Source organism: Cryptomeria japonica, chromosome 11 (genome assembly GCF_030272615.1).
Source record: "Cryptomeria japonica chromosome 11, Sugi_1.0, whole genome shotgun sequence".
NCBI lineage: Eukaryota > Viridiplantae > Streptophyta > Pinopsida > Cupressales > Cupressaceae > Cryptomeria > Cryptomeria japonica.
This window is the reverse complement of record NC_081415.1, coordinates 17225940-17253057: the sequence shown is the minus strand read 5'-3', so window position 1 is coordinate 17253057 and position 27118 is coordinate 17225940. Positions and strand designations below refer to the sequence as shown.

Here is a 27118-nt window from a genome sequence, read left to right as displayed (position 1 = left end):
AGGAAGCAAGCATTGACTCCTAGAATTTCGATAGGGCAAGATACAATGTCATCCCCTAATTTAACACTGAGAAGTTTAGGAACATCTAAACCAAGGTTAATCGAAACAAGAACCGTAGCATCCAAATGCGGTATAACGGAGGCCGAATTATCCATACAAATGGTTTTGTCAATTGGCTCAATCAGTTGGGGTATGAATCTCCATAGCAGCAGAGGGACATTTTTAACCAGAAGCCACCTAGGGCATGACAGTGCCTAGATTTCTTCATTAATGGCTTCAAGAGACCATCCTAGGGCACGAAATGTGCATCTACCATCAGTCCAATATTGTTTATTAATAACTTCAGATTGGGCCTTATGATCTTTGAAAACAATAACAAATAATCCTTTTTGAGTTAATCTACAGAAGGAAACATGAAACCCTAGTTTAATATTCCACACATTTCTAAACCAATCATCGAGGAATTTTTTGGGCCGGACATTTATCAACATCAACATCAGCGAAAAAAATAGCAACATCTTTTAATCTACTCTTTTCAAGAGCAATCTCATTACACATTGAATCATTAGGAATGACAGAATGAGAGCCCAAGGAAAAGCTAGGGTCCTTACCTTTCCCACTGGAGTTGCCATTATCACCTATTGCCAAGGGTTCAATGGAGACAAACCTAGCACCTTCTGCGATAGTGGAAAGTGGTTGAGCAACGGCCTCCTTGAAGGATTTCTTCATGCCTTTGGTTTTCTCATTATCCACCACCTCTGTTTTGTCAAGAGTTGATGGTTCTCCTCCAGAGTTGTTCTCCATGAAGTCACATTAATCTTCGTTGGTCAATTCTTCAACCCAAAAGACACGCAGGGCATTGAGTGTGCGTGGAGACACACAAAGAAGAATGATGTGGCTGTGTACCCAAATGAAGGTTCGCGGGCCCTCAAGCTTTCTTCCTTCCAATCAGAAATAGTCAACCTTGAAGGAAAGGAGACGATCGAGTGCAGGTCGCAGAACTGTGTCTGCTTTTTCTTCGTATAATCAATCCAAAACCCTCAGACCACCCCTCTCTGGAAAGCGAAATTATCAAACGCTCTGCACACACGCAATCAAAACAGAGCTTCTATTTCTATTTAAACATCATCCTCTATTCTCTGAAGTTCTCATACTACTGTGCATTCTCTGAGAAACTCTAATTCGAGGATTTTGTTTTCAAACTACCATTCGCTACAGGAAATTCCGTTTCCGTCCGAACTCAGTCTATTAAAACCCCTGGAGTGCAGAGAATGGAGCAGAAGCAGACGCAGGCATCAACAAATCAATAAAGCCTTCCCTCCTCCCAAATCTCACAAATATAGTATTAAAAAATAAAATTAATTTAATTATAATTATTTAATATGATAGAATAATTAATCATTTACAGTCAAAAATATTTATATAAATTAATATTTAATAGTTACTTTATAATGATTATACTAATTTTTTTTTGGTTATATTATATTGAAATCTCTAGGCATCTTTTACATATATGTATGTAAGATATCTATACTAGTCTATTGATTATTTAAAAATAAATTGCCCTTGTATTGAAGGTGTTTTACATACTTTATTTATTGCTGGCATGTTCTTTTACTTGTAATCTATTATCACTAATGATGCTTGTAAATCATGATGAATATTGTATAGCATTAAGTAGAAATGCCATCTTCACTTCACGTGGTTTTAAGTAGAAATGCCATTTTCACTTCATGTGGTTTTAAGTAGAAATTCCATTTTCACTTCATGTAGTTTTTGTTCAATCACAGATCATCAAATATTGGAGTTTTTATATGCATAAAGTGCTCTGGTGTGCATCGAAGCCTTGGTGTGCATGTATCAAAGGTATCAATTGTGTATGATGTTTTTCCTTTTATTTAAGCTATTCATATCTGTATTCTAAATAATTTTCTTCTTTTCTTTTGGAAAGAGGCATCAAGATAGAGGAAACTATTTGTAAGATCATACCTTTGTTTGGAGCATGATAAAAATAAAAATTAGAATTTATTTAATGGAAGAATGATGTTTACAATATTTCCATAATATATCTATTTAGATATTGTTGTTCAATGATTACTTTCCCCAGGATGTGGCAGTTATATCTTTTTGTGACGATGCAGCTCACTCGTGACAACAGGAAATTATCTGCCCATTCATTGATGACTCTATTTATCATGCTTTATTATGGTTTAGAGCAAGCAAATTTTGAGAGACTTCCATTCTCTCCATACTATATTTCTAGAGTTTATTACCGTTTTCATTGTGGTCTTTGGAGAACTTCTTATAACCATAATAAGGAATTTATCATCAAGAAAGTTAAGATTGTTCAACATCCAATCATCATATGAGGAGATTGCATCAAGGTGGATCCTTGTCACATGGTGCTGTCAACTCACTGGTCAAGTACTGCATAATTTGGAAAATACTCCGGTTGGGGAGTATCACCCCTTATATGGAAAGAATTAATGGTTTTTATCCGACCTTATTGATGGAATTTTTAGCTAATTGGATGTTGGAAATTGTGGTCCATTGTTATTTTGTTGAAGTTATGCTTATGTCGTGTTTTATGATAATTGCCTTGTATGGTTTTTTGTTAACTTGGTTGTAAAAGAGTTGAGGCCCTTTGAAGGACCCCCATTTTACCTTTTATCAAAAAAATGTATATCTATTTAGAGATTTGAGTGTAATGTCTTCATTTTCGGGTTCTCTTGCATTGCAGTTGGCACTAACCTTTTGAGTTTGTGTCAATGTTATCTGAGAAGTTATTTGATGTTGCTAGTGAGCTTAGATTGTTTGGAGGAATCATATGCCACTTTTAGGGGTGATTTTCAGCTTCTGATGTGTTCTTCAAGAATCTTGGGGAGGGCATTTATTTATAATAACTTGTCTGCTTGGCTCCATTTATCCTTATTCGTCATTAGGATCACACGAGTGCAGTTAGTTTTCAATTCCGATGCATTCTGGTAGTTTTCACAAAATGGGTGTACTAATGGCTTATTTTAATTATTTTTACCAAGGATGCTTAAATTATATTAAAATATTTTATATTCACCTTAGCATTATAGCTCATCATCGGAATTGGAGTGAAGTATTTTAAATCTTGGATGTATAAAATAGGGACCTTGTGTGTCAACTTTACATATTTTAATAAAAAGGTCTTTTTTAGAGCTAAAAGGGAGTTTAAATGGTGCTTTCTGGAAGTTTGATGGGAAAAACGTATAAAAGGTACTTGGGAGGCTCATTTGGCAATAGGTAGATTATGTTATTTCTTTGTGGTGAAACCTTTGGGATTTTGGGAATCGAAATTGGTTCGAATCAGCCTTTTTGAGGTTGAAAACCTTCTGGAGGGAGATTGGCTACGGTGGTGAAAGATCCACCCTAGTTTATGCGGTGAGATTCGTTTTGGAGTCTCAGTGTGAGCGTAAAGATTACAGGTTTGATTAAATTGATAGAGGTCACTGGTTATTGTTCATATTGAAGTTTAATTAAGATTGCAGAGACTTTTGGAAAAAATCAAGGTATTGGTTTTGTTGTCTGGATCAATTTGTTTATCTCAGTTTATTCTTTATTGTGCCTTTAAGGATTCAATTAAGAAGCTTGAATAAAACAAAAACAGACTTCAAAATTAAGCACTAGAAGACAAAAAAGAGAAAAAAAATGGGCCTTAGTTGTTGGATGTATTTTATGTTCTTGAGCAGGTCAATCACACTATTGCAGTTAGTTTTTGATTCCGATGCATTTCGATAGTTTGACAAAATGGGTGTATTAATGGCTAATTTAATTATTTTTACCAAGGATGTTTAAATTATATTAAAATATTTTATATTTTTATATTCGCCTTAGTGTTATAGCTCATCGTTGGAATTGGGATGAAGTGTTTTAAATCTTGGATGCATAAAATAGGGACCTTGTGTGTCAACTTTTCATTATTTTAATAAAAAGGTCTTTTTTGGGGCTAAAAGGGAGTTTAAATGGTGCTTTCTGGAAGTTTGACGGGAAAAATGTATAAAAGGCAGTTGAGGGGCTCATTTGGCAATAGGCAGATTATGTTATTTCTCTCTAGTGAAACCTTTGGGGATTTGGGAATCAAACATGGTTTGAATCAGCCTTCTAGAGGACAAAAACCCTCTAGAGGAAGATCGGTTTTGGTGCTGAAAGATCCACCCTAGTTTATGCAGTGAGATTCATTTTGGAGTCTCAGTGTGAGCGTAAAGATTACAGGTTTGATTAAATTGATGGAGATCACTGGCTATTGTTCATATTGAAGTTTAATTAAGATTGCAGAGACTTGGAAAAAATTCAGGGTATTGGTTTTGTTGTGTGGATCAATTTGTTTATCTCAGTTTATTCTGTATTGTGTCCTTTAAAAACCAGTACTAAAAGACAAAAAAGAGAAAAAATTGGGCCTTAGAGTTGCTGGATGTATTTTATGTTCTTCAGCAGGTTGATCATTTCTTAAAGCCAACAAGAAGACATCGAATAAGACAATGTGACTTGTGAATAAAGACAAATTGCAGAAAGTCAAGGTTCCTTGAAAAAATGAATGGGGGAGCGATAGGAAAAGACAAGTGAATGCAGATAAATTTTAGTTGTCTTTTTTGAAGGGTGCATTATGTTTGAGGTGACGCTGGCTTAGTAAACAGAACTTTATGCTTGCTCATGGGAATTATATGAATAAATTAAAATGCTTGAAGCTAGTCAACTTGACCTTCACTGTGACTAGGTGTGAGAAATTGGATGGTCGTGTAGAGCAAGGAATTAGCCAAGTCAGTTAGCAGAGTTACTATTTTTGCATAGTCGGTGATTGTTTAAATTGATGATATCTTGGCGACATAAGGTGTTTTGAGATATTATTTTAAATAACGTTAAAATACTAAAATTAAATATTTAACTAACGTTATTTAATTTAATAAATTGACTTTATTGGCGCCTAGAAAGATATAAGGTATTGATTCTAAATATTAATAGAGTAACCTTCTTTTGGGTGCCTAGGGAGTCATACGGGGAATTTAAAATTAAATTAAAAGATTGCACAACCCTAATTAGGGCAATGAGCTTGGACTTTAGAAAAAGGTTTTGCTGAGCTCATTTGTAGTATCTTAAGTGTTTTTAACTTCGGCTGTTTTTTTTTCTGTCTTATATTTATTTGTATCTTTAAGGCAAAACATGCAAAAATGCACAAAACGAGATAACTGGCCTTGTTCCATACAAGTGAAAACAAGAATGCCAAACAGACATTCTTCCCTTTCTAAGAGGCAACATTGTTGTTTTCTAGGTTTTATCAGTGACACTGGACAACTGGACAGATAATGAAGTTGATGGTATGGTTGATGTTGGTGGAAATGCTGCTGCCAATGCAATTTATGAAGCACTTCTACCTGAAGGTTTTAAAAAACCTGGACCAGAAGCATCTTTTGAAGAGCGCTCAGATTTCATCAGGTAGCTTTTATTTGTATGCATATCTTCCATATTGATTTGGATAAATTTTTGGAAACAAAGTTGAGATCTCTTTCGCAGGAATAAGTATGAGCTGCAAGAATATCTGAAGCCCAGCTTGCGAATTGCATCTTCATTGTCATCCACTCATAGCGCATCTTTTCAATCTATGCCTTCTAGCAACAGCTTGAAACCTGGATTACAGCAAAAACATTCAAGCAAGCTGGTTTGTACTTATTTTTCATCTTCCATCTTACTTTCCAGAGATTTTGGAGATAGCTGTGATAGAGAATGGAGAATTTACCTGCAGTGCATGAGTGAAGAATAGTGAAAATCAATATTTAGTCTGGTCTACCTATTTACTTTTTGATTGAAATATTTCAGCTGGTGACAGTGGATATATTCTTTTCGTAGCAGGTGGCTATGGTGGAATTTACTGGTTTGCTGAAGGTTAAAGTTGTGAAGGGCACAAACCTAGCTGTGCGGGATGTGATGACAAGTGATCCTTATGTTGTTCTCACTCTTGGGCAGCAAGTCTGTTATATTTTTTACTCTTAACCTTTACTTTCTTGCTTAATACATTTGATAAAATTCAAACATTTGAGAACACTTTGACAGTTGGTTATATCGTCTTTTATGCCTTTTACAGACGATGAAGACACGTGTTGTGAAGAGCAATTTAAACCCAGTTTGGAATGAGGAGATTATGCTTTCTGTTCCACAGAGTCTATCTTCCTTAAAACTGGTGAGTAATGAAAATGATTAAGTTGTCTTCTTGTTGGAAGTGCTGTTTTCAGAAGAACTGAATATTTTCTTGAAACCATATTAATTGAATGTTTTTAAGTTTAATCTTATTTCATCGTTTCTTTTTTGAGCTAATATTTGTTTGCTTGCTATCGTTGTAAACTGTTGAATTACCAGTAAATTATAGTTTTGTAACAAAACTTAGCTCTCAAGTGTAAACTGTTGAGTTACCAGTAAATTATAATTTTTGTAACAAAATTTAGCTCTCAAGTGTTGTGAAATATGGATTAACATATAAAAGTTTACTTTTATCTTGAGCTAAGTTGTTGGCTTTGGTATCGGGTGTCAAAGATCTTGCTCCTGAGTGGAGGGCTGGATGCACTTGTTAACTGTAGCACCTAGTAATCATTGTAAATGCTGATGAAACCCAAGGTGGAAATAGTATTTTATATCATTGTTTCACTTTTTCCTTATCAGTTAGGGCATGATCAATGACTTGTTGAGAGTGAAAAAGGGTCATTCAAATTTAGTCTGTGATCAAATCCCTTGTACAACTCTAAGGTAAGGGTACAATGTTTTGACCAAATAAACCCTAGCTGGAGAGAAATGTTTAACTCTGAAAGAAACATTGAACAAACCTCTTCCAACAACTCCCAAATCAAATACAAACACAAGATTAATTTACAACTAACAACCTGTTGTGACCATTTCACACATCGCCCCATCGCAAATGGGGACCCCCTCTTTTTGCTTGTTTTTCGCTCGTTTTTTGCTTTCGTTTTTAGGGTTTTGCTAGTTAGTTAGTCGTCTGGATTTAGGGTCAAGCCTTAGGGTTTTAAATTTTGTCTTTTCAAGCCAAAATCCAGTCATTTTTGAGAGCTTTTGAGCTTCCTTTTCTAGGATGCAAATTTTGAATGCAATGAATTCGCCAAAATGGTCTAATTTTCAATTGGAATGTTGATGCAGAGCTTAAATTTGTCTAAGTGTTGACAGTCAAATGTGAATTTTTGTCCGATTGAATATTTTGACCAAATTTTGACTTTTTTGATTTTTGATCCTGGGCATTGGAATTGATTTGTTTTCACCTCGTGAAGTGTTAAAATGTGAAAAATCATGTTATCTTGGCCTGTAGGAGCAAAATCGCTCCTGTCCCTCAGTGAAGGACGGGAGCTCATTTTCAAATATCTCATCATCCCTGCAGAGTCCAGACAAATTTCGAGTTGGAAGTGATGGAGAACGGCGATATCTTTCCATTGAATATAAATTGAAGATTTTTATGAACACAGAAATGCCTCCAGGAGGAAAATCGCTCCTGTCCCTCAGTGAAGGACCGGAGCTACAAATCAAATTTCGCCTTGTCCTTGCAAGATTTCGATGACTTAACAATTTGAAAGGGTCCGAAGGAAGATGCTTTGCCAAATGAATATAATTTGAGATGCAAAAACGAAGGAGAATGACCTATATTGACCAAATCGCTCCTGTCCCTCTCCAAGGGACCAGGGCGAAATACCTTATAGCTCCCGTCCCTCTCCCAGGGACCAGAGCGATTTCCTTCATTAGACAGAATCCAGGCAAATGTCAAGACAAGTTTACGTTCAAAAACAAGGGAAAACATGAGATGGACGCATTGAATACAAATTGAAAATTTTTTGGACGTCCACGAAGGTCCTAAATGTCTAGTTCGCTCCTGTCCCTCAGGAAGGGACCATAGCGATTTTTGATATAATTGATTTTCTTGCAAAGTTACAAACAATGTCAAGGCATGAACGAATAGAGTGAAGAAAGACGAGTCCATTGGATATAAACTTGGAACCTGGCAAAGTGAGGTAAAGGCTACAAAAGGAGGATCGCTCCTGTCCCTCTCCAAGGGACCAGGGCGATACAATGGTGATGATACTTCCTATGCACGTTCAAGGTCGATCCAAGTTAAGTCAAGGTGGCGAGGGACACTTCAAGACTTTTTTAGCAAGCACAAACATTCAAAGGTCGTCGCAATGATGAAATTCGCACCCTATAGCCTAGATCGCTCCTGTCCCTCAGGAAGGGACCAGGGCGATGTTGAATGCATTGGCCATTTCATGCAAAATTTACGTAAGGACAAGACTTCGCAATGTTTTAGAGGGTCCAAGGCATCGTATGAAGATAATTCGCAAGGGTTTTCAACGTCCAAACATCGCCAAACAATGTAAAAGCCTCACATCGCTCCTGTCCTTTGGACAAGGACCAGGGCGATCTTATCAAAACACTTACGTTCCTTCAAGATCAAAGCAAAGCGAAGTTAGGTAAGGTGAAGGACGACGTTTGAAGGACATCACAACGAAGATCAAGGTTTAAAGTTGCCAAGGTCAAGGAAAAGAACATGGATCGCTCCTGTCCCTCTCCAAGGGACAAGGGCGATGACCCCTTAAAATGACCAAACACATAATGAAGACAAATGAATCAAGCGCAAAAGGAACAAGTAAAGGATGTTATTCGCCAACAATGAAAGATCGAGGAACAAAGATGCAAGATGAACGTGGAAACAAGAAGATCGCTCCTGTCCTTTGGACAAGGACCAGGGCGATATGCACTTAAAAGGCACTTAAGCACACATGCAAGATGATCAAATGCGAAGAACCTATCAAGATGATCGATTTTTAACGTGGAGATGAAGGAGTTGGACGTAAGAAATGCAAAAATCAAGACAAAATAATGGATCACTCCTGTCCCTCTCCAAGGGACCAGAGCGATGAGGTACGTCCCTTTGTCTTCCAATTTTGGCGCCAAATAAACAAATTTAAATTTCCTTAAATGCTAAATCGATTAAAAAATTGAAAATCCATTTTTATTTAGCATTTAATATGGCGTTATCTTTTATTAATTATTTTTTGCCTTTATTTAAAAATCGAAATTCACATTTAAAAAACGCAAGGCATTAATAATTAATTAATTAATTAATAAAAATCGATTTGGAGCGCTCAATTAAGCAAGTCGGCCTTGTTATTTTATTGCAAATCATTTAAAATCATTTTGAAAAATGGTTTTATTTATTCAAGTCGGCCAAAATGGGTAAAAGGTGTGAAGCACTATATAAGGGGAGTGGAAATTTTCATTTTCACATAATCATTTTTACCTTTCTTCATGCGAATTGAGGAGAGGCGAATATAGTGCGAAGTGTGTTCAAAGGTGGTGCGAATTCAAAACAAGGGTGGCGCTTAGTTATCAAAGGGTGGTGCGAATTTGAAGACCACACCAAATGCGAACTTGAGGATACATTAAGGCGAATTTACTAAAGACTTGGAGGATTTGTTTGAGCGATTTGTCAAGGGCAAATTTGAAGATCATTTAAGACCACGTCTAAGGCGATACTTGAAGATCACGTTCACTCCAAAGGTGGCAAAGTCAATTTTGTGGAGATCATATTGAAGATTATTTTATACCTCAATTTTGCCTAGGCAAATTTTGTTTTTGCATTCTAAAGTTAGCTCTCTATTGAGGTATGGCGATTTATTATTATTGCTTTATTCATTCATCGTCGTATTTCAAATTTTGAAATTTTGAATTTTGAATCTCTTAGCTCAATCGTTGTTTTTTTTTTAGGAAATGATAACTCGAAAGACTTATCATGAGGTTTCCTAAAAACTTTATCTCTCTAATCAACGTTATTTATTGCAAAATCTAGTTCTTATAATGAAATGTTGTGTAGGTATGGCGACCCCAAAGGCGGGAGCATCCACCAGCCGCTCAGCTCTCATGAAAGAAGATCAGAAGACCGAAGAAGTGGAGACCAAGATCGTGTCTAAGTGGAGCAACATTGGAGATACAAACCTGGGGAACTTTAGCACGAAGAAGTTTCGAGAGGTCCCTTACATTGGCAAGCCATCACCTATCGCCCGGAGAATAATAGAGAGTGGCATCATTAAGGCGGCCGGTTTTCCTCCAGCTATTCAGTGCCACGAGTTGATGATCGAGTGTGCCCGTCACTACAATCCACACTCCAGGACAATTGTGTCCAATGAGGGAAACACTTTGGCGTACCTTTCAGAGGAAGCCATAAGTGAGGCTTTCCATCTTCCAGAGCACAGGGACATGATATACAAGAGCATTGAAGGAGCCAGATCAGTGTACGATGATGATCCAGATGCTTGCTTAAGCATAATCAATAAGAATTGGCTACTTAAGAGTCGTCCCCGTCTGAGCAAAGTACCGAACACACCGCACAGGATTGATTTCCAGGAGGAGTACAGAGATTTAATTACCATGCTCAACAGAGTTACAGGAGCACCTCATGCCTTCTATTTTGAGAAGTGGATGTTTTACTTCATCCAGGTGATTGTTCAAGGAAAGGGTACGATACATTGGGCTAGGATAATTAGCCATTGCTTAGACGTACAGTTGAGAAGACTCAGGGCTACTAAGTCCTTCCACATGAGTTCATACGTCATCTATGCCTTAATCAGGAGCGTTGAGTACGCAGGACTATCTCACAGAGGAGTGATTGGAAGAGGACCCGGCGAGGTCAGAGCTTGTGAATCCTATACCTACTTGCATCATCCGCCAAGGAAGAACTACAAGTTAGTCAATGATACTTTCACGATGAACATCACAAGGACGTTGCAAGGTGGAATTCACAACAGATTATCTCAGGATGCCCAGGAGTTCATCAAGAGGTATGGTGCTTGGTTCATTCAGTTTCCCAAGTTCACTTACATTAGAGTGCATGGATGTCCTTTACCCCCATACATGTTGCCGAGGTATCCGACAGACAGAATTGTGTTACTTGAAGTAACAAGGCAATTGGCAGCATATGTGAAGGCATTCAGACACAGACACTAGAATGGAGTTCAGGTACCTATTATTCTGGGTAATTCAGTTGAGGTATGTCCTAATGTCTTAGCCATGGATGACGCAGAGAAGGAGTTAGCCTTGTATTCTTTTTCATCTTTTGCCTGGAGGAATAGTTTTGATCCACATGGACATTTAGAGGAGACAGTCGGTAGAAGATTTAGACATGAGCACCAAATTGAAGATTTTATGATGAACCTCCTAGATGATCTTGAAGTGAAACGTAAGATACATTCTAGATTGCCTTTGGATTTCATCAGGAAATGCAGGATTTACAGAGTGGCCGACCAAGCTCAGGACAATGGCAAGCACATCCAGTCTTCATATGATAGAGAAAGCAAAACAATAAGTTTGAATTGGAATGAGCCCGAGGTCGTGGATTTAGATGATTTGATGGCACCAGTCTTGTCTTGTAGTCGCAGATGGGTAGACGTTTAGCATCAGAAGTTGAGAGAACAAGGCATAGCTATATCTTTTACTTTGGAAGAAAAACCAGCCGAAGGTGGAGCAAGTGTTAGTGAAGGCAATCCTAATCCTAGGAATTCAGGTGAAGGTAACCTTCGATGTGCCAGTGAGGGCAATCTCCATTCGAGAGGTTCAAAGAGAAAGGAAAGATCAGAAAAGAAAGAGTCTTCCAAGAAAAAGCAAGGTGCCAACAAAGATCAAACACCAGGTACTTCTTCCAGACCAGAGGATAGAACAGTTCGAGTGGAAGAGTCCATGGAGTCGATGGTACAGAATGACAGACAGGAGGAAGGACAGGCACAGCATGTTTCATCAGATGGATCTCTCCAAGATTATGAGTTAGAAGAGGATAATGAAGTAACATCTCCTCCCAGACAAGAAGAAATAGTACACAAAGAAATTCAAGTTCAAGAGACAAGATCGAATATCCCAGATTGGTTGAAGGAAAGATTGACCAAGGTGATCGTAATTGAGGACGAGGACAATGCAATTGACTTAGAGAGCCTTGTTGGACGTTCACATGTGATAACAGAGAAGAAGAAGGCTACAAAGATGTCCAAGATGATTCGAGATGAGACTGGATCTAGAAAACTGCAGATAGCTACACCGGCAGCAGATAAATATGAGGGTGAGATCCTAGCAGAGGATTATGATGTACAGACTTTTGAGTTAGGACCATCCACAGCAGAGCAGACTTTAGATGATGCCACCGACACATTTGAGGCTTTGAAGGACAAGTTTAGAGAAGAAGTGGAAAAGAATAGAAAGCTTGAGAGAGAGGTCGGTGCATGGAGGACATATTTCAGTCACATCAATGAACCTTTGGGACGTCAGGATCCAGTTAGATCACCAGTGCAGGCATTGCCCCTTCAATCGATCAATGAAGCAGAAAGATTCAGGAACCTGGTCCAGCGTACATGTAGTTGGATGGATAGATCTCATACAGTGGCCATAGAATTTGTTACAAGGATGTCGAAGATCATTCATCAGGCTATCCAAGTCCTTGAGATTATCCACAGATTGATGGCAACAGTAGCTGCATTTGCCCATACCAAAGACGTTGTCATCCCTGTCTTGAAGGTAATAAGACATACATCCAGAAGAATTTTAGCGCAGGAGAGGATCTTAGAAGGTGATTCTCACAGTTTGTTTCAGTGGTCAACCTTACTCCATATAAAGAGTGTTCTCTTCGAGGACATCAGTGTTAGATGTGGTCAAGTTGAGGAGGTGATCAATCCGATCCAGGACAGAGTATTTGAGGTACTTCGTACCATTCTTGGCAGAAGGATCGAGGTCGAGACAGATGTGGATATCCAGGAATTTGAGGATAGAATCAAGATCATCTTTCGCAAGGACGCAGATGTTACAGATGAACAGTATGATCAGATGTATGCCACCATGCTCCTGATTGATAGAACAAAGGAACTTGAACCTACTTGGGACGCAGCTCTTCTAGATGCATTCGATCAGGTCATCCACTAAGAAGAGAGTATCAAGAATCTTCCCGAGATTCCAATCACAGAAATCGAAGGAATCGTGACAAAATTCATTGCATATGCTAAGAAAGAGAATTGGAAAGGGAATAAGATTCTAGATGAAAGGTTGTTACAGATGACATGACATCTTATTTCTCATTGGTTGATACCTCCTAGATTTTTGTGCCAAATTTAATATTTGGCTATGTATTTAATATTGTTCAGTAAAAAGGAGGTCATTTGTAACAAACCCTAATTAGGGTTTAGGTGTCATGATCTTGTCCGTTGATTTATTTTCAATCTGGACCTTTCATTGTAACTGGGGATGCTATTTATACCCCCATTTTTCATTTCATTTAAAAATAGTAGAATAGTTAATAGTCGAATAGTCAGATAAGAGTGAAATAGAGAGATTAGAGTTGTAAGCAATTTTTATTTTATAGCAAGATTGAGTCTTGAAGAGAGAAATTCAAGCAATTGTTGTATATGATGACTTGGAAATCAATAAAATATTGAAGTTATGGTGTTTTGTTGCAAATTTCTTAAGTTATCTTCATGGTTGTTGGATGTACTTGAATCACGCTCAATCAAAGTAGTTTGTTAATTTGAAAGACTAAGTGTGGGATTTGATATTTGGTAGGATTCGCTATCCAAACCACTAGCTTCTTGCTGATTGTAGGAACGCCTTGCGTGGTCGACTGGAGAACATTTTGAGTCCTTAACCTTCAAGCATTTTCGTATCTAGGATATGTACCTTCGTAGTAGTGTCCTTGGTCTTTGATGCATTGAACATCATTATTACCTTAGAAGATCGCACTAATTTCAATTGAGTTGTTATCTTATGGCAAAATTGAAGTTGGTTGAGTCTTGCCAAGTCTCGTCCATGCTAAGTCATTCATAGGGTTAGGCTAGATTAGACCTCTTAAACCCTATCTTTTGCTTTTTTTTTGAAAGTTCCTTTAGTTTAGTAAAATCTTCGAGCTTTGAATACGTAAGACCCCTTGGAGGAAACAGCAAATCACATCATACCACTAAAAGCTTGTCCACACGTGGAGACCCCACTAAAAGAACCTTGGAGTCCATCTAACTGATCCTTTTGCAGATCTTCAGCAGTTAGAGACTATTTTCTCAAGAGAGGATAAGATGCCTATTGGTATTTTATTTTGTGTATGATTGTGTACAAAATACACGTCAACAGAATTGGCGCTAGAAGGAGGGCTTTTAGTCTTCGAAGTTCGAAGTCCGAAGATTTTGAAAAAGGGAAAAACATTGCAAACATGATCATGAAGTACGATGGTGTTGCCAAATGAAGGACTGAATCAAGTAGTGCAACCCAATTTGCAAATAGGCAATACCCAAGAGGACATCATTTCCGAATTGAATCAAGTAGCTTGGAACGCAAGGAGAAGTCAAGTCGAATATAGCAGAGTTAGGATCATCTTAGAACAAGAAGAAGATAGAGCCGAAGAACATCAAAGGGTCATAGCTAGAGATCTTCGCAATCAAAGGAACCCACAATAATCCTTGCAAGACTTCACGCTGGATCGCATTGGTTCATTCTCGCCCGAGAAACATCAAAGGTTGTTGAGGTCCACACCAGGCATCAAAGATCTAAGTGAACTTCAGTTTACTTCCAAAGCAAAGCGAGTTAAAAGAGAGGACACTCCCAAAGAATTCGAACTAAGATTGGAAGGATCTCCTGAGTCATCACAAGTTCTTCAAGAACAAGTCCAAGCGGCGATCCAATCTAGTATCCAGGCAATTTCTCAAACAAAGAGTCAAGCTAGTTCATCAAGTTCAGCTTCAAAAGGTACGATGGCTCAACGTGCTCCACCTCCACCTCCTCCTCCTCATATACTTAATGGTGCGACTTGGCTAGTCAACAATCCGTCACCGTTGGAATTCGCGATTTATCATGATATGCCGAAGAATCCAGAGCACTTTTGTTCCAAGTTCAATGTTAGTGATTTCCATCGCACGGCAGAAGATCACATCAAAATGTTTGAGGACCTTCTTCGTAACAGACAAATTGAATATGGAGATGTGGCATGTAGGCTTTTTCCTTACTCATTGGGAGAAGAGGCATACTTTTGGTTTATTCACTTGCCTACAGGGTCCATCAGGACTTGGGACGCGATGAAAGACGCATTCATTGCTAAATTTGGCATCCCAACTACACCAGCGGAGTTATACAGATAGTTTGTTGAGGTTCGAAGGAGAGAGCATGAACCTATTACTTCCTTCAACAACAGATTTCACCGAGCATACACAATGCTACGTCCTCCTTATCTTATTGCAGATCTGTTGACGTGTATTTTGTACACAATCATACACAGAATAAAATACCGACAGGCATCTTATCCTCTCTTGAGAAAATAGTCTCTAACTGCTGAAGATCTGCAAAAAAGGATCAGTTAGATGGACTCCAAGGTTCTTTTAGTGGGGTCTCCACGTGTGGACAAGCTTTTTAGTGGTATGATGTGATTTGCTGTTTCCTTCAAGGCTTCTTACGGATTCAATGGTTCGAAGATTTCACTAATCTAAAAAGAACTTTCAAAAAATGGGAAAAGGGACAGGGTTTAAGAGGTCTAATCTAGCCTAACCCTATGAACGACTTAGCATGGATGAGATTTGGCAAGACTCAACCAACTTCAATTTTGCCATAAGATAACAACTTAATTGAAATTAGTGCGATCTTCTAAGGTAATAATGGTATTCAATGCATCAAAGACCAAGGACACTACTACGAAGGTACATATCCTAGATGAAAATGCTTGAAAGTTAAGGACTCAAAATGTTTTCCAGTTGACCACGCAAGGCGTTCCTACAATCAGCAAGAAGCTAGTGGTTTGGATTGCGAATCCTACCAAATATCAAATCTCACACTTAGCCTTTCAAATTAACAAACTACTTTGATTGAGCGTGATTCAAGTACATCCAACAACCATGAAGATAACTTAAGAAATTTGCAACAAAACACCATAACTTCAATATTTTATTGATTTCCAAGTATCATATACAACAATTGCTTGAACTCCTCTCTTCAAGACTCAATCTTGCTACAAAATAAAAATTGCTTACAATTCTAATCTCTCTATTTCACTCTTAACTCTATTCTCTATTAACTGATTATTACAAATGAAATGAAAAATGGGGGTATAAATAGCATCCCCAATTACAATGAAAGGTCCAGATTGAAAGCAAATCAACGGACAAGATCATGACACCTAAACCCTAATTAGGGTTTGTTACAAATGACCTCCTTTTTACTGAACAATATTAAATACATAGCCAAATATTAAATTTGGCACAAAAATCTAGGAGGTATCAACCAATGAGAAATAAGATGTCATGTCATCTGTAACAACCTTTCATCTAGAATCTTATTCCCTTTCCAATTTTCCTTCTTAGCATATGCAATGAATTTTGTCACGATTCCTTCGATTTCTGTGATTGGAATCTCGGGAAGATTCTTGATACTCTCTTCTAAGTGGATAACCTGATCAAATGCATCTAGAAGAGCTGCGTCCCAAGTAGGTTCAAGTTCCTTTGTTCTATCAATCAGGAGCATGGTGGCATACATCTGATCATACTGCTCATCTGTAACATCTGCGTCCTTGCGAAAGATGATCGTGATTCTATCCTCAAACTCTTGTAAATCCACATCTGTCTCGACCTCGATCCTTCTGCCAAGAATGGTACGAAGTACCTCAAATACTCTGTCCTGGATCGGATTGATCACCTCCTCAACTTGACCACATCTAACACTGATGTCCTCAAAGAGAACACTCTTTATATGGAGTAAGGTTGACCACTGAAACAAACTGTGAGAATCACCTTCCAAGATCCTCTCTTGTGCTAAAATTCTTCTGGATGTGTGTCTTATAACTTTCAAGACAGGAATGACAACGTCCTTGGTATGGGCAAATGCAGCTACTGTTGCCATCAATCTGTGGATTATCTCAAGGACTTGGATAGCCTGATGGGTGATCTTCGACATCCTTGTAACAAACTCAATGGCCACCGTGTGAGATCTATCCATCCAACCACATGTACGCTGGACCAGGTTCCTGAATCTTTCTGCCTCATTGATTGATTGAAGGGGCAATGCCTGCAATGGTGATCTAACTGGATCCTGACGTCCCAAAGGTTCATTGATGTGACTGAAATACGTCCTCCATGCACCGACCTCTCTCTCAAGCTTTCTATTCTTTTCTACTTCTTCTCTAAACTTATCCTTCAGTGCCTCAAATGTGTCGGTGGCATCATCTAGAGTCTGCTCTGCTGTGGATGGTCCTAACTCAATAGTCTGTATATGATAGTCCTCTGCTAGGATCTCACCCTCATATTTGTCTGCCGCCGGTGTAGCTATCTACAGTTTTCTAGATCCAGTTTCATCTCGAATCATCTTGGACATCTTTGTAGCCTTCTTCTTTTCTGTTGTCATATGTGAGCGTCCAACAAGGCTCTCTAGATCGATTGCACTGTCCTCGTCCTCAATTACGATCACCTTAGTCAATCTTTCCTTCAACCAATCTGGGATATTTGATCTTGTCTCTTGAACTTGAATTTCTTTGTGTACTACTTCTTCTTGTCTGGGAGGAAATGTTACTTCATTATCATTATCTAAATCATAGTCTTGGAGAGATCCATAGGATGAAACATGCTGTGCCTGTTCTTCCTCCTGTCTGTCATTCTGTACCATCGATTCCATGGATTCTTCTACTCGAACTGTTCTATCTTCTGGCCTGGAAGAAGTACCTAGTGTTTGGTCTTTGTTAGCACCTTGCTTTTTCTTGGAAGGCTCTTTCTTTTCTGATCTTTCCTTTCTCTTTGAGCCTCTCGGATGGAGATTGCCCTCACTGGCACATCGAAGGTTACCTTCACCTGAATTCCTAGGATTGGGATTGCCTTCACTCACACTTGCTCCACCTTCGGCTGGTTTTTCTTCCAAAGTAAAAGACATGGCTATGCCTTGTTCTCTCAACTTCTGATGTTGAATGTCTACCCATCTGCGAGTACAAGACAAGACTGGTGCCATCAAATCATCTAAATCCACGGCTTCGGGCTCATTCCAATTCAAACTTATTGTTTTGCTCTCCCTATCATATGAAGATTGGATGTGCCTGCCGTTGTCCTGAGCTTGGTCGGCTACTCTGTAAATCTTACATTTCCTGATGAAATCCAAAGGCAATCTAGAATGTATCTTGCGTTTCACTTCAAGATCATCTAGGAGATTCATCATAAAATCTTCAATTTGGTACTCATGTCTAAATCTTCTACCGACTGTCTCCCCTAAATGTCCATGAGGATCAAAACTATTCCTCCAAGCAAAAGATGAAAAAGGATACAAGGCTAACTCCCTCTCTGCGTCATCCATGGCTGAGACATTGGGACATACCTCAACTGAATTACCCAAAATAATAGGTACCTGAACTCCATTCTGATGTCTGTGTCTGAATGCCTTCACATATGCTGCCAACTGCCTTGTTACTTCAAGTAACACAATTCTATCTGTAGGGTATCTCGGCAACATGTATGGGGGTAAAGGACATCCATACACTCTAATGTAAGTGAACTTGGGAAATTGAATGAACCAAGCACCGTACCTCTTGATTAACTCCTGGGCATCCTGAGATAATCTGTTGTGAATCCCTCCTTGCAACGTCCTGGTGATGTTCATCGTGAAAGTATCATTGATTAACTTGTAGTTCTTCCCTGGTGGATGATGCAAGTAGGTATAGGATTCACAAACTCTGACCTCGCCGGGTCCTCTTCCAATCACTCCTCTGTGAGGTAGTCCTGCGTACTCAACGCTCCTGATTAAGGCATAGATGACGTATGAACTCATGTGGAAGGACTTAGTAGCCCCGAGTCTTCTCAATTGTACGTCTAAGCAATGGCTAATTATTCTAGCCCAATGTATTGTACCCTTTCCTTGAACAATCACCTGGATGAAATAAAACATCCATTTCTCAAAATAGAAGGCATGAGGTGCTCCTGTAACTCTGTTGAGCATGGTAATCAAATCTCTGTATTCCTCTTGGAAATCAATTCTGTGCGGTGTGTTTGGTACTTTGCTCAGACGGGGACGACTCTTGAGTAGCCAGTTCTTGTTGATTATGCTTAGGCAAGCATCTGGATCATCATCGTACACTGATCTGGCTCCTTCAATGCTCTTGTATATCATGTCCCTGTGCTCTGGAAGATGGAAGGCTTCACTTATGGCCTCCTCTGAAAGGTACGCCAAAGTGTTTCCCTCATTGGACACAATTGTCCTGGACTGTGGATTGTAATGACGGGCACACTCGATCATCAACTCGTGACACTGAATAGCTGGAGGAAAACCGGCCGCCTTGATAATGCCACTCTCTATTATTCTCCGGGCGACAGGTGATGGCTTGCCGATGTAAGGGACCTCTCGGAACTTCTTCGTGCTAAAGTTCCCCAAGTTTGTATCTCCAATGTTGCTCCACTTGGACACGATCTTGGTCTCCACTTCTTCAGTCTTCTGATCTTCTTTCATGAGAGCCGAGCGACTGGTGGATGCTCCCGCCTTTGGGGTCGCCATACCTACACAACATTTCATTATAAGAAATAGATTTTGCAATAAATAACGTAGATAAGAGAGATAGATTTTAGGAAACCTCATGATAAGTCCCTAGAGTTATCATTTCCTAAAATACAACGATCGAGCTAAGAGATTTAAAATTCAAGATTTGAAATATGACGATGAATGAATAAAACAATAATAATAAAATCGCCATACCTCGATAGAGAGCTAACTCTAGAATGCAAAAACAAAATTTGCCTAGGCAAAATTGAGGTATAAAGATAATCTTCAATATGATCCCCTCAAATTTGATTTCGCCACCTCTGGAGAGAATGTGATCTTCAATTTCGCACAAATAAATCACCAAGTCCTTAGCAAATTCGCCTTAGGCGTGGTCTTGGATAGATCTTCAAATTCGCTCTTGGTGTGGTCTTCAAATTCGCACCTCTTCAAACACACTTCGCACGCCTCACACCACCTTGGGAATGTCTATGCCACCATGGTTTGAAGTCGCACCACCTTTGGAATGTCTTCGCGCGCCACCCTTGGTCTTCAATGCAATTCGCACCACCCTTGGAGTGTCTTCGCCACCTTGGATAAATGAAACTCGCACTATATTCGCCTCTTGTCAACTCGCATGAAGGAAGGTAAAATAATGATGTAGAAAATGATAATTCTACCCCCCTTATATAGCGCTTGCATCCTTTACCCCTTAGGCCGACTTAAAAATAAAAATAAAACCATTTTTAAATGATTTGCAATGACATAACAAGGCCGACCTCCATATATGAGCGCTCAAATCGATTTTTTATTAATTAAATAATTAACTATTAATGCCTTGCGTTTTTAAATTGCAAATTTCGATTTTTAAATAAGGCAAAAATAATTAATAAATGTTAACGCCATATTAAATGCCAATAAAAAATGAATTTTCAATTTTTAAAATTGATTTAGCATTTAAAGTAAATTCGAATTGTTTAATTTGGCGCCAAAAAATATGTAAATAGAGGGACGTACCTCATCGCTCTGGTCCCTTGGAGAGGGACAGGAGCGATTCACCATCTTTGGCATGATTCTTGCGTTTTCGACGTTTAACTCCTTCATTTCCACGTCCCAAATCGATCATCTGGTGGTCTTTCGAACTTGAATTTCTTCCTTGTGCGAGCAAGTGCATCACATGGCCATTATCGCCCTGGTCCCTTGGAGAGGGACAGGAGCGATCTCCATGTTTTCACGTTTACCTTGTATCTTTGACCTTCGAAATATCATTGCTTGTGTCCTTTGCGCTTATTCCCATTCGCTTTCATTATGTGTTTGGATGCATTAAAGGGGCCATCGCCCTTGTCCCTTGGAGAGGGACAGGAGCGATCTATGTTTTCTCCTTAACCTTTGGCAATTTTAGACTTCAATCTTCTTTGCTATGTCTTCCAAACGATGTCCCTTGCCTCGCTCATCCTCGCCTAACTTTGATCGTGAAGGAACGTGAGTGTTTTTAATGATATCGCCCTGGTCCTTGTCCAAAGGACAGGAGCGATGGGAGACTTTTACCTTGATTAGCAATGTTTGGACGTTTAAAACTCTTGCAAATCATCTTCAAACGATGTCCTGGAGCATATGTAACCTTGTGTATCTTTGTCTTTACGTAAATCTTGCATGGATTAATCTAATATATCAATATCGCTCTAGTCCCTTCCTGAGGGACAGGAGCGAAGTTCATCATAACATGCTTGTTCTTGTTTGTACCAATTTGCAATTATCTTCATTGCGTGGAATGATGTCCTTTCGACCCTCTTGGTAACTTGAAACTTGTTTGCCTTTTGAAATTTACGCCATTATGTAGATATCGCTCTGGTCCCTTCCTGAGGGACAGGAGCGATCTAGGTTTTTAGAGTGCAAATCCTTCCATGTGATGACCTTTGCAACGTTGCGCTTGATGGAAATGCCTTGAAATGTCCTCGCCACCCTTCGTCCTGACTTGGATCGGCCTTGAACCTTGGAGGGACGACCTTGAACTTTGGAGGGACGCATCATCACCATTGTATCGCCCTGGTCCCTTGGAGAGGGACAGGAGCGAACTATCCCTTGTGGCTTTCATCTCACTTTGCCATGCTCTAAGTTTATATTCAACGGATTCGTCCTTCTTTACTCGATCCGTCCATGCCTTGACATTGTTTGTAATTTTGCAAAAAAGGCAATTATATCAAAAATCGCTCTGGTCCCTTCCTGAGGGATAGGAGCGAACTAGGCATTTAACAGTGGTATGGACGTCCCAAAAATCTTCAATTTATATTCAATGTGCTCATCTCATGTTCTTCTTCGTTTTTGAACGTAAACTTGCCTCGACCCTTGTCTGGATTTTGCAAAATGAAGGAAATCGCTCTGGTCCCTGGGAGAGGGACGAGAGCTACAAGGTACCTCGCCCTGGTCCCTTGGAGGGGGACAGGAGCGATTTAGTCAATATAGGTCATTCTCCTTCGTTTTTGCATCTCAAATTATATTCATTTAGCAAAGTATCTTCCTTCGGACGTCCTCAAATCATTAAGTTCTCAAAATCTTGCGAGGACAAGGCGAAATTTGAATTGTAGCTCCGGTCCTTCACTGAGGGACAGGGGCGATTTTCCTCCTGGAGGCATTTCTGTGCTCATGAAAATCTTCAATTTATATTCAAATGAAAGATCTTGTCGTTCTCTATCATTTCAAACGTAAAATTTGTCTGGACTCTGCAAGGACAATAAGATATTTGAAATTGAGCTCCCGTCCTTCACTGAGGGACAGGAGCGATTTTGCTCCTACAGGCCAAAATAACACGATTTTTCACATTTTAACACTTCACGAGGCGAAAACAAATCAATTCTGATGCCTAGGATCAATATTCAAAAAAGTCAAAATTTGGTCAAAATATTCAATCAGACAAAAATTCACATTGACGGTCAACACTCAGACAAGTTTAAGCTCTGCATGAACATTCCAATTGAAAATTAGACCATTTTGGCGAAATCATTGCATTCAAAATTTGCATTCCAGAAAAGGAAGCTCAAAAGCTCTCAAAAATGACTGGATTTTGGCTTGAAAAGGCAAAATTTAAAACCCTAAGGCTTAGCCCTAAATCCAGACAACTAACGGACTAGCAAAACCCTAAAAACAAAAGCGAAAACAAGCAAAAAGAGGGGGTCCCCATTTGCGATGGGGCGATGTGTGAAATGGTCACAACATCTGGCGACACCACTGAGAAATGTTGCAAAACATTTGGGAATCAATCTTTCTAAAGGAAGACTCAGAAAACCTCCCTCAACAAAACCAGGAGTTAAGAAACACTTACAAGAAGAGACCATCATATTGAGACAAAGTATCAAGTCCACAGTTACCTATGTGTGTGCAAATGCGTTAATTCCCCTCAACAAGACAATCATGATCTTCAAGTTCCCCTGTGATAAGCTACGTAGTTTGTCTAAACTCCAAAAGCATCCTGGATAGAGCCTCGCTGCCAGTCAGACGTCCATAGTCCCGACGAGGTTATCGCCGCAAGCTCACGAACATTGCTCCATTGCCAGTCAGGCGTCTATAGCCCCGATGGAGTTACTCGCATATTCCCTTTAGCCAATTTGATATTTCCTTTTAGCTCATTTCTTCTCTTTTGATTTTCTCATTTTTTCAACTTTTCTTTTGATACTGCTTTTCAGTTCTGTCAATTCTTTGGCTCGTGAGTAGTGAAACTCACTAGGGTTTGAGGATTGCGGTGGCGCTGAAGCTAGACTTTAGATTTTTCACTGATCACAGCTTCGCCTGTAAACCATAATGACTCGGAGATTATAAGTATGTGAAAATATAATAACTGGAGGACAAAAAATACGTGAGTTCAATAAGCTAATCTACTTCAATGCAAATACGTCCTGACTCAAAGCTTTATTAAAAGAAACTCCCTTGGTAATTCCAAAAGACCTCATGATTATCCAAATGCATCCAACAACCTAGCAGGAAGTCAGAGCGTTATATAACAAAATCACCCAATGTCAAATGGATACCCCTCAGGACAAAACAACTAACCTAAAAACAAAAGCACCTAAACTACAACAAAACGGAAACAAAACAAAACCAAAAAAAACAACGAAAGCAAACTAACTAACTATGTACAAGGGAAGGCCTTGGCATTTTAGGATTGGAAATAATGTTTGAGATATCTCCCGTTGACAGGCAACGGGATGTCCTCTCCAGTTAAAGTCTGCAACCTAAATGCATTTTCTCCCAATATCTCTGAAATTTGATAAGGGCCTTTCCAAAGCCTATCAAACTTATCATGTTCTCCTCTTTTCTCATGTGCTTTATCCCAATACAGGACGAGATCTGAAATTCGGAACGCCTTGACTCTTGCTTGTCGATCAAACCATCTCTTCACCACTCCTTGGTGTTTAGCAAAGGTCTCTAGTGCTTGATCTCGTTTCTCTTCTAAATTCATCAACTGTGTCAACCTGGCTTGCACTGCATCTGTGTCTTCCACGTACTCCTGAATGAATCTCAAGGTTGGAATCCTGAGTTGCATGGGGAAGACTGGGTCTTGGCCATAGACTAGAAAATAAGGCGAAATGCCTAATGCGTTCTTTGTTCTGATTCTGTCTGCCCATAAAGCAAATCTCAACTGGGTGTGCCATTCTCTTGGACTTCTCTCTAATAATTTCTTGATTACGCTGAGCAAATTTTTGTTGGTGGATTCTGCTAATCCATTACCCTGAGGATAATAATTAGATGAAAACTTGAGGGTTATTCCGTACTCAAAAGCCCAATTTGAGAATCTCAATGATGTGAATGCCGATCCATTGTCGCAAACCAACGCATAAGGGCATCCAAACCTTGTGATTATGTTCTCCTCTAGAAACTTGATTACAACTTCAGTAGAACAAACTTTAAGTGCCTGTGCCTCTGACCATCTGGTACAATAATCTGTAGCTGTAATGATGTACTTGTGTTGTGCTGAGGATGCGGGGTTGATGACACCAATAAAGTCCATTCCCCATTTAGCAAATGGTCTGACTTCAATCACGGGATTCAGCGGCATGGCAGGATTTCTCTCTCTAATAGCTGCGACTTGACATGTGTGGCACGTCTTAATGTGATTGGATGTATCTTTAAAAAGCGTAGGCCAGTAATATCCTGCTCTTAGGATCTGGTGAGCTGTGGCGAGGTTGGCTCCATGTTCGGTTCCAAACTTGGAATGGAAATGTTCAATTATCTGCTTTGCTTCGTCTTTGCCAACACATCTCAGGTACACTCCCTCATAGTTTTTACGGTATAAAACAGATCCTTGAAGCATGTAATGTTGACATTTTAATCTTAATGCTCTCTTCTGTGTAGGTGTCATATGAGCAGGACATTTGTGATTAAGCAAATATGTCACAATGTCTTTGTACCATTCATCAGGCGTGACATCCTCTAATTCGTAAATTTGTTGGACTAATCCTGGCCCATCTATTGCCAATGTCTGCGCCAAGGCTTGTCCTCGGACTAGTTTCATGGGCTGAATCTCAATGTCAAATTCTTGGATAATGGCGACCCACTTTCCTCTTCTCTCTCCTAATTCATTTTGCATGAGAAGAGTCTTGACTGCCGCATCAGGCACTATTGCATAAATCTTGGCTCTCAGGAGGTAATGTCTGAATTTCTTTACTGCCTTTACTAATGCGTATGCTTGCTTTTCAATGTTTGGATATCTGAGTTCTGCATCTTTCAACGGGGTGCTCATGAAAGCAATGGGATTTTCATCCCTCTCTTCACTTCTTTGGGTGAGAATGGCGGCACAAGTGTATTCGGAAGCGAAGGAATATAAATAAAATGGTTTGAGATAATCAGGACTAATCAAAACTGGCGCCTCCATAATTGCGGTCTTTATTTCTTCAAATGCCCTTCTGGCTTGTGGAGTCCACTCGACCTTTGCATCTTTCTTTAACATTTCATTCAATGGCCTGACAATCTCAGCAAATCCGGTAATGAATTTTCGGACGAAGTTGATTTTGCCGAAAAATGATTTGAGCTCTTTCTTGCTTGCTGGCAAATTGATAGTAGATATGGCCTTCACTCTTTCAGGATCAATAGATATTCCTTTCTCTGAGATGATATGTCCTAAAAGCTTTCCTTCTGTGACTCCAAATATGCATTTCTTCGGATTAAGGGAGACACCGTATCTTCTACATCTTTGGAAGACTCTTCTCAAATCGTCCACATGATCTTCTCTCTGCCTAGAGAAAACTGTGATATCATCCATATATATAATAATGCTTTTACCAATTAAATCTCTGAAAGCCATATCCATAGCTCTCTGGAATGTGGCTCCGGCGTTTATGAGTCCAAAAGGCATTCTCTTATAGGCAAATGTTCCCCATTTGGTGGTGAAAGCAGTCTTTATTCGATCTTCAGGTTCGACTAGGACTTGATTGTATCCTGAATATCCGTCTAGGAAGGACATCATCTGCGATCCATTGACGATCTGCAGTACTTCATCTAATGATGGGAGCGGATAGTTATCTTTCTCTGACGCTCTATTAAGATTTCTGAAATCCACACACAATCTGATCTCTCCATTTTTCTTTCTAACAGGTACCAGGTTGGCGACCCACGTCGAATGTCTTACTGGGAAGATGATTTTAGCTGTGAGTAACTTTTTCACTTCTTGGTATATCAGCGGTTCTAACAAAGGATTGACGGGTCTTTGTCTTTGCCTGAACGGCTTGCTTCCTGGCTTCAACGGGATTGTGTGAGTGATAATCGCAGTGTCGTAGGTCTTGAGATCTTCATAGCTCCATGCAATGACATCTGGGAAGTCCCTCATGTTCTTTAGGATTCCATCTTTTTCAATTGCTGTGCAGGACTTTCCAATGAAAACATTTTTAACTTGTGTCTCATCACCTAGATTGATCGCGTCGCACATATTGCCTTCTACACTGTGATTCTTCTTTTCTTTCAACTTGTCAGGATCAAAAATCCTTTCTAATTCAACCATTCCTTTCGGAATAGTGTTTGTCTTTAAGTTCAGGACTCCTTCGGCATCGAACTCAGCTTCACCCACTTCATCTTCATCTATGATCTGTGTTAAGAAGACGTCCGTGCTGGTTAGGAAGTCTAGAATGTGCTTGTCGTCTTCGAAAACTTGAAAATTGGTAATGTTATCTGGGACTGAAGGGACTGATATTAACTCGATTGTAAACTTCTTTAATCCTTCCATTGCTAATGGGATCAATGAGCTCGCAGCCTGTGCAAGTGAATTGGCCACTTGATTCTGATGTCTATAAATTGAATTGATATTGAAAGCTTCAAAACTTTCAATTAGATCCCAGACTCGATTTCTATACTTAGTTAGCCTTTTGTCATGGCAAACATATTGCTTCCTGATTTGCCTTATTGCGATTTCTGAGTCTCCGTATACTTGCAGTATCTTTGCCCCCTTTTGGATGGCTAACAGTAATCCATGAACCAAAGATTCATATTCTGCTACGTTGTTGGTGCAAGGGAACTGCAATCTGTGAGCGGCAAGGTATGTTTCTCCCTTAGGACTAATCAATTCATATCCAGCTCCGGATCCTTGTTTGGACTTAGAACCGTCGAATCTTAATGT

General features: G+C 39.4%; 1 protein-coding gene across 4 annotated transcripts in view; it reads left to right on the top strand.

Moving 5' to 3' along the window:
- The window catches only part of LOC131049495 (probable ADP-ribosylation factor GTPase-activating protein AGD13), a 185094-nt gene that overhangs the window by 124953 nt on the left and 33023 nt on the right, over positions 1–27118 (top strand). For 3 of the 4 annotated variants that reach the window (XM_059213825.1, XM_057983560.2, XM_057983559.2), the window contains exons 4-8: positions 1791–1866; positions 5297–5460; positions 5539–5683; positions 5872–5991; positions 6107–6202. In XM_059213825.1, the coding sequence (XP_059069808.1) occupies positions 1791–1866; positions 5297–5460; positions 5539–5683; positions 5872–5991; positions 6107–6202 (601 nt within the window). The remainder of the gene's footprint in view (positions 1–1790; positions 1867–5296; positions 5461–5538; positions 5684–5871; positions 5992–6106; positions 6203–27118) is intronic. The other variant, XM_059213826.1, reaches the window with a different exon arrangement.